The sequence below is a fragment of the Lampris incognitus genome, chromosome 6, assembly GCF_029633865.1.
Source record: "Lampris incognitus isolate fLamInc1 chromosome 6, fLamInc1.hap2, whole genome shotgun sequence".
Lineage (NCBI taxonomy): Eukaryota > Metazoa > Chordata > Actinopteri > Lampriformes > Lampridae > Lampris > Lampris incognitus.
In genome coordinates, this window is record NC_079216.1 from 11,400,792 (window position 1) to 11,409,031 (window position 8,240).

The 8,240-nt window shown below is 48.2% G+C and overlaps 1 protein-coding gene across 1 annotated transcript; it reads left to right on the top strand.

Annotated features, from left to right (window-relative positions):
* The first annotated feature begins 2,497 nt into the window (after positions 1 to 2,497).
* Positions 2,498 to 7,087, top strand: pim3 (Pim-3 proto-oncogene, serine/threonine kinase). Its single transcript, XM_056281652.1, has 6 exons — positions 2,498 to 2,947; positions 3,299 to 3,408; positions 3,530 to 3,580; positions 3,720 to 4,083; positions 5,061 to 5,237; positions 5,437 to 7,087. The coding sequence occupies exons 1-6, from the start codon at positions 2,863 to 2,865 to the stop codon at positions 5,622 to 5,624; spliced, it is 975 nt and encodes a 324-aa protein (XP_056137627.1). The 5' UTR covers positions 2,498 to 2,862; the 3' UTR covers positions 5,625 to 7,087.
* Positions 7,088 to 8,240: the final 1,153 nt, after the last annotated feature.

The window sequence follows — 8,240 nt, forward strand, 5'->3', positions numbered from 1 at the left end:
TAGGGCTCTGGAACGCTCCAGTAGAATTCGCCGCGGTATACAGCCAATAACCACATCAACCTCACAGTAAATTCGAGTAGAAATATTGACTAAATAGCAGTGAAACTAATCAACAGTCCCGCCATTCTGAGTGTTCGTTCACACAGTAATTAACCGGAATATAAACTTGCAGAGCATGCACGGGTGACCACAGGGCGGGAGGACCCCCCCCCCAACCCCCCGCCCCCACCTCGTGTCTGCAGAGCCACAGACCGGCCTGCTGATAGGTTGGGAGGGTGAGGCCCACGCGTAACGAAGTTCACAAGCCGATCACGGCGGTGTCATTAGACGCACATGACTTCTATTTGAGAACATTCTTTTCTCGAGCGTCTGAAGTCACGCAGCCCTTGTACGCCCGCTGACGTGAAGTTGTCGATCATCCCGAGGCGAGGCGCTCGTGCCGTGTCACATGGAGACCCACGTAACGAGGACATACGTACCACGTGTCAAAGGTCGGCGTGGCCAAGCACAAGAACGAGTGAATGAGGAACGGAAACCATAAACTGCCAATAAATACCAAAGACTATCAGGGACGAATTCTGGAGTGCAGAAAAACAAACAAGCCGGAAAGCGAAAGCAAAGGCTACCACCAGCAGATTAGGGGCTGGATCAAAGCTGCGGTAACGCTTTTCCAGGAACTGTATCAGCAGAGACATTGGTTTAATGGTCTCATAGTGAGATAAGTGATGGTTGTCCCCTCGGATCTTGGACTTTGAGAACCACTTGTCCTTGACAGCTCCGAACTGTTATCTCGGTTTAGATAGAACAACATCAGAACCAAACATTATAAACGACACCTCAAGGTGACATTTTGATAAACAAGGGGGCCAGGAATTTCTCCAAAAATACCAAATTTTTGGAGAAATTCCTGGCCCCCCTGTTTTCAAAATCACTATTTGGGAAAGGGTGAGGAATTAGAAACGGTGGCTCGGAGTTTAGTTTTTAATCTTAAGATCTTTTAAGAGGGGAAGGTCGTGCGTTCCAGCCTCTTACAAGTATTTATCATAAGCTGTGATAAACATTGTAAAACTATTATGCTGGATGAGTGAAACAGAAGAGTTAATTAGCCCACAGAGAATGCAGGAATGGGAAGATCTCCTTGATTATCATCTCACGCCAGCTTTTCTTGTTAAGCAATGAAACAGTTTAGCATTCATTAGAACAAGGCTCACACCAAACCCCCATAGCTCCACACCCAGTTTCTAATGATGAATAAAACATTGTGCCAAGCATCAACAATGGACCATCATTTCCCTTTGATGCACCCATGTAAACACGCACACACACACACAACGAGTTCTACCCCCCCCCCCCAAAAAAAACAAAAAAAACCCAAAAAACAACTGTGCCTGTAGTTACAGAGGTAAAACAGGGGGTAGGGAATATAGTCCACCCTTATTGGTTTCCATACCAACATGTTTTCTATTGGGACTATGGGATTACCATCAGGCAAACGAGACACAGAGCCAATTGGTCCAACAGATCTGATGAGAAACAGCATTGCACGCTGTGTGCGCACTATTACAGTTCTCCGCAACTTTGACGTCAATTCAGACATCCATCCCCCTTTGCAAGTGCCATTTTGAACATGCAGGTAAACGTGCCAGATGGCGTCAGCAAATCTAACATATTCTCCTTTCACAATGCGCGACAAAAAGCTAATTAAACACCTGCTCGTTTCGATCTCCTATATGGAGGGATTTAAACGCAGTTTTGCATGCGATGGTGCCTAAATATGCTCAATCATTTGCGTGAGATTTGAGGACAGTTCCTCGGCCGTACCATCAGCTCCCTCTATGGGTAGGTCCCCGCCCTGGTCCAAATCACGCCAATACCCACTGATGTACAAAAGCAAATATATAAAAGAAATTTGTTGATTTGATTGATACAATTAAAGAAAAATATTTATAATGATCGTTAAAAATGATTAAGAAGGAAATCATCCGGACAATGGGGCTATTTTAGTGATATTTGCAGAAGATTATTTCGTCTTATAGCTTACATGAGGGGGGTGTTTATCAGATTTTAATGAGCCACAAAAAATACCATTTTATTGCGTCGAAAACTGGCCCCGATTATCGTCCGGACCCTAGCCTGAATATCGAGCTATGTGCACTTGCACACCAGCCGGACTGACAACCATTTCGCAAATGAAACGCACCACTGCAATGTGAGCCACTCCGTCGAGATCCTTGGGCGTCTCGTACTACATGAAAGTAGTTCCTCGGTTTAAACCATTTTTTTAATCCTTTTCCCCACAGCAAGCGCGGTCGTTTCCCTTCATATCAAAGGGGTCGTGTCACTATATGTTTTATGTGCGTTGTTCGCTGAAAAAGAGCGGCGTTGTGATCCGCCCGAGGGGCGCGGCGGAGGGATCTCCACCCCGCGCGCCCCTCAATATTGGCTTTAAAGAGTAGCGTCGACCTCAGCGAGGCAGCAGAGAGAGAGATTACCCGGCGCCGCGGAGACGTCAGTCAGCCTTGTGCGCGCACGGCCGCTGGTACGCCTCGTGCAAATTCGTACAGCGTAAACTGATTATTCCCCCCACCACCACCACCACCCCCGGGGTGTTTTTTTTTTATTCCCGTAGTCAAGGGCAACCGCCGAGTTATCCTGCCGTCGATGGACGGCAACTTTTCTACCTTATTCTGCCTCTTCCTGCGCTGACAACACCGGGCTCGTCGTAACCTTCGCGTTTTTTGAAGGCGTCTTCCTTTTTATAGTCGGGACTTCCAACAGAGAAAAAATCTGCCGGACCCCCCTCCACCACCACCACCACCCCGCACCCCCGCACCAGGAATATACGCTTGGGATCAAAGCAATATGTTACTTTCCAAATTCGGCTCCTTCTCTCACATTTGCAGCACGTCCAGCATGGATTTACCGGTGAAGATACAGCTCCAGCCAGGTGAGGGATTCCCCGCTCTTACTACGCCGTTTCCGCAGGCGACCATGTCGTGCCTTACGACACGATAGATGCCGGCGGGGCCGTGTCGTTGATTTATTATTAGTAGTATTATTATTTAACACCCCCCCCTCCTCCCTCGTGTCATTTATCCCGGTTTCTCGGGCTACCATTACCACCACCCCCACCCCCGTTAGTGGGAAAGGTTGTCGGGAGGGGTATGACCTTATCCAGTGGGGCCATTTTGAATACCGCGTGCCGCTCGGCCGTGCGGCCGGCCACGCGTCGTTTCAGTTGTACAATAACCCAGAAGTTTTACCCCTGTTTTCTCTCCCCCTCCTCTCCCCCCCGCAGCAAAGTCAGAAAGGGAACCGTTCGAGAAGGTCTACCATGTGGGACCCGTGCTCGGCAGCGGCGGATTCGGCACGGTGTACGCCGGCAGCCGCATCTCCGACGCTCTGCCGGTAAGCGTCGCTTTGTTTTGGTCCTGCCACATGGCCGCGTTTCGCGCGGCAAGCGCAGCCCCCACCCCCCCACCCCCCGACCCGCCGTTGTTCTCATCTCGACCCCTTCTTTGTATTGCAGGTGGCCGTAAAACACGTGTCGAAGGAGAGGGTGACCGAATGGGGCACTATGGTGAGATTTTTAATGCATTTTCCCCCCCGCAACCTTAGTGATCGTTTCACCATTTACACGTCTCTTTTTTGGGGTAGGGGTGGAGTAGCAGCGATGTGACCCGGCGTGTTATTGTTTCCCCCCCCCTCCCCCCTCCCAGAACGGCGCCGTGGTCCCGCTGGAGATCGTGCTGCTGAAGAAAGTGGGCGCCGCGTTCAGAGGCGTCGTCAAGCTCATCGACTGGTACGAGCGGCCGGACGGGTGGCTCATCATCATGGAGAGGCCGGAGACGGTGAAGGATTTGTTCGACTACATCACGGAGAAGGGGGCCCTGGACGAGGACACGGCGCGCGGTTTCTTCCGCCAGGTGCTGGAGGCGGTGCGGCACTGCTACAGCTGCGGCGTCGTCCATCGGGACATCAAAGATGAAAACCTGCTGGTGGATTTGCGCACCGGGGACCTGAAGCTCATCGACTTCGGCTCGGGGGCGATTCTCAAGGACACCGTGTACACGGACTTCGATGGTACGCCCTTGGCACTTCAGGCTCGCTTCGTAAAGGGGACTCGGCTTGTGTGACGTGACCTGCTAAACATGTTTTGGGGGATATGTCGCCTTATGTCGTGCGGTTATATCGCCCGCACGGGGCACGCTGGTGCACATCTTTTTTTTTTTTTCTCTCGGATGCTGCCACCATTATTGATATTCTAGGCAGCCGTGACGCAGCGTTTCCACTCATTACAGCCTGGACTCCCCCCCCCCCCCTCCTTCAGTAAATAGGGTCACCTCCAAACCCACACCGAGCAGTTCACATTAGTACATAGTCTGAGTAATATGAAACTGCTAAGTAGGTGAACAACATACACAGTGGTCCCTGATCTTGGGCCCCCCCCCCACTATGATGAGTTATAATGGGGTGATGTGTTGTCTTGGGGGGGGGGGGTTTCCGCCACGTATTGGGTTTGTTGTGATACCCGGGCCTCATGTGCCCTTGGTGATGGTTGAGGGGAGGGAACACCTTTGATCAGAAGGGGAGGGGGGGGCATTGTCGTTGCCGTTATTTGGTGTGATTTCGGGTTTATTTACAGCATCAGAGCCTCGTGATCCCAAATTAGCTCGTGCGTGACGCGCTGTGGCGCAGTTATCTGTCTTCCGTCGGTATTTTGGCTCCGCAGTCACTCTCACGCAGCGAGGAGGAGGAAGAAGAACAGGGAGGAGGGGGCCTGGTGTTTTGGGTGGGGGGGGGGTTGCATTGCTGGTCAGCTGACTCGTGACTGACTACATGTAGTGGCGCAGTGTGTGGTTCACATCCAACGGTGGTCTGGTTATGCAAATGGCTGTTGTGAAAGCATAGTATCGTCTTCCTTCTCCACATATAATATCCTTTTTAAGATATTACATGTGGTCCCTGTTATGCTACTGTGTTTGCTGTGTGTCTGACTATGCACGCACTGATTTTTTTTTTATCCCCCACCCCATCCCCCTTGATATTTACCTCAACAGGGACCAGAGTGTACAGTCCGCCAGAATGGATAAGATTTCATCGTTATCATGGCCGGTCAGCCACTATATGGTCCCTGGGTGTCCTCTTGTACGACATGGTGTGCGGCGACATCCCCTTTGAACAGGATGAGGAGATTCTCAGGGGTCGCCTGTTCTTCAGGCGGAAAGTCTCGATCGGTGAGTTTGACGAGAACTGCAAGACCCGTCCTTTGTGTTTTAGGTCTGTCTTGTGTACCTTGTGATGTGTACCTTGTGATAACATGCAAACAAGAAACAAATGTCTTATAAAACTAAACGAGGCGTCAAAACGTTCTAAGCAGCTTCATGACCACCACTTTTTTGCGTGGATGCTAACTATTCCTGAATTGTCCTGCAGAGTGTCAACAGCTCATCAAGTGGTGTCTGTGCTTGCGGCCCTCTGACCGACCCACTCTGGAGCAGATCTTTGATCACCCTTGGATGCGGGTAGCAGGCGAGGAGCCCAAGACCGGGAGCGGAGACATTACACTTCACGCCATCAGCACCACAGACTCCAGCACAAACTCCAGCAAAGAGAGCCTATGATTGATTGATGGGATGCTGTAAGGAGAAAGACATTGACAGGGGCCCCGCCCCCAGGACTGATTAACTGAACTCTTGACTATCGTCGTTGACAACCATAGGCTTCCTCTTAACTATCAATGATGCTTCGAGGAGTTATTTGCTCGTGGAGGAACGTTTTTTTTTCTTCTTTTTTGTTTTTTGGTTTTTTTTGGGTGGTCTTATGGCATTATTTTGATTTCTAGAATTTTAGGGTTGGTTTGTGCTCACAGCAACGCCCCCTTCTGTTCAGAGACTTAAGCAGCTCTTATAGAGCTTCAGTTTTTTTTTTTTTTTTTTTTTGTATCCTTGATTTGGAGTGCCTTGCTTTGAAAGCTGCTTAGGGTGTGGCCTTCGTCATATTAACCCAGAATTGGTCAAATTGGGGAAAAATTAATGTGTGTATATGGATGGGGGTTGGTCAAAGAAGGGTGAACCCTCGTACCTCTTCCCTCAAAGCCTATCCCAAGGGCAGCAAAAGGGTTATTACGACAAAGGATCCCTGCCCACTGACATGGTGGAATACTTGAAACGCACACTCAATACTCTCAACACTACACCTCTCTCTCTCTCTCTCTCTCTCTCTTTGTGTCTCTGCCTCTGCTGCTGCTCTCTCACTCACTGGAAATGCCTGCTCTTTGCTGTATCAGAATGGGGTTCTCATCAGTTTATCTGATTGTGTTCTGAAAGCATCAACAGCTCTCTCTCTCTCTCTCTCTGTCCGTCTGAATGGTTTGTAAAGGGCTCACTCAAGAAGCCCTTTCTCCTCGCGTTTCTCTACTCCATCTTTGGCTGAAGCCCTATGGTTCCCGGTCACACGTCAAGGCCAGGGGCTTGGGCTGTGAAATGCACAATCAATGCAAAATAGTCATGGTCTTGTATTTTATATATGCACACACACAAACACACACACATATTAACTTTTCTTTTTTTTTGGAGTCATGATATTTTGTATATTTATGTACATTCTCCCATGTTATTTATTCGTTCATGACATTCCACACCCTGTGGCTATTTATTTATTTATTTTCTATCAAATTAAGGAGATCCCAGCATCAAAATTCTTCATGGCCTTTGTGTTCGGTCGTTTTTTTTTTTTCTCCATTCCTGTAAGCTCATTAAATCTAACTAAAACAATACCCTTGTTGTCAAATTTTAACAACTTGCGTTGATGTTTGGGGAAGCAAAAGTCAGAAAGATCAATTCTCCTCTTGTGACGGTTGATAAATAATCTTACAGACACACGTTTATCAACGTGGTGTTGGGAAATGCTGTAAAGAGCAAGAGTTTGACGGCTACTAAAAGTTCTCTATAGTTTTTTGGTTTTTTTATTTCGCTGCTTCAAAATGTGGCTGAAATGTGAGCGACTTCTCTTGTTTTAATTCAAAAGTGTGAAATCATGACGGGGAGACTATTTTTTCATTCCAAAATTTCAAATAAACCTTTTGTACATAAACTACCTTCTCTGCCCCGGCCTCATTATTCCGTCCGACTCAAGCAGACTTGGAAGAAATATTCAACTATCAGAAGGTCAATATAGTAAGCATGTCAGCTTTATGTCATTCAAAAATAGGGCCCTGCACTTGTTGGATATAGGCCAATGAAATCAAACACAACTTATCAGAGTGTTTGTTTAATCCGTCTGTCCTATCAGTGTCCTTGACTGACGCCGATGCACTGGCTTCCTTTGGAAATATGCATGAATGGATAAATGGCTCGGATGTGCTCCTTTGAAAATATAACTCATGTCATCTGTAAGATGTAAGATCCGGTCTCTTGAAACGGGCAAACTCGAGTAACGTGACTGACCAATATTTCATTTGCAGCGGAGCTTGAACCATAACGCTGACTGTGCCATCCCGAGTCACGAGTTTCCAAAAATAGCACCGATGGCAAACGTCTCTATCTTCATGGGCTTTCACTGCCCCCGGCGGCGACTTGTGCGCACTGCACGTTGGCTCATACCACAGGAGGGGGAAGATGAAATGAGGTGCAGCCGCTGTTTATTTGGGACCGAGCCCAAGTCAAGACAAAGCAAGGAAATGTCGTAGACGGATAAACAGACAGACAGATCAATATAAACGTCATGTATTTAGTTCTGCACCGTAAGCACGTGCTCAGAGTTGAGTGTGTGTGTGTGTGGGGGGGGTAGATTTCCTTAACCTTTATTGAGTATATTCCACATAAGATGGGACTAAAATTAGTGAACTGCACCCCCCTCCCCCCCAGGGAAGTAAAGAAAAATTACGTTTCATAATAACGCTCATTGTAATCTTACACTGAACTTTTCAAATTTACCCCATAACCTGCCTGCCCGGGGGTAATAGCCATCCCTGTGTTAGGTTTATGATATCAGCATCTGCTTTGTCTGTGTGTCCTGAGGCCTCTCCTTTTTATTTTTCTTTACATGTAAACGGATTGGACTGGCTGTGGTGTCATGGGGACCGTCTGTCAATAGACCCAAACAGACATTAACATGCGTGGCAGAACACACCCATAAAATTGAAGCGTCCTCCATCGCTGGGCCCATCTTTCTCAGATGGTCATCACTTTACCAAAGACTGCGATTGATTGATGGGTAACAACTTGGGCAGGAAGGAG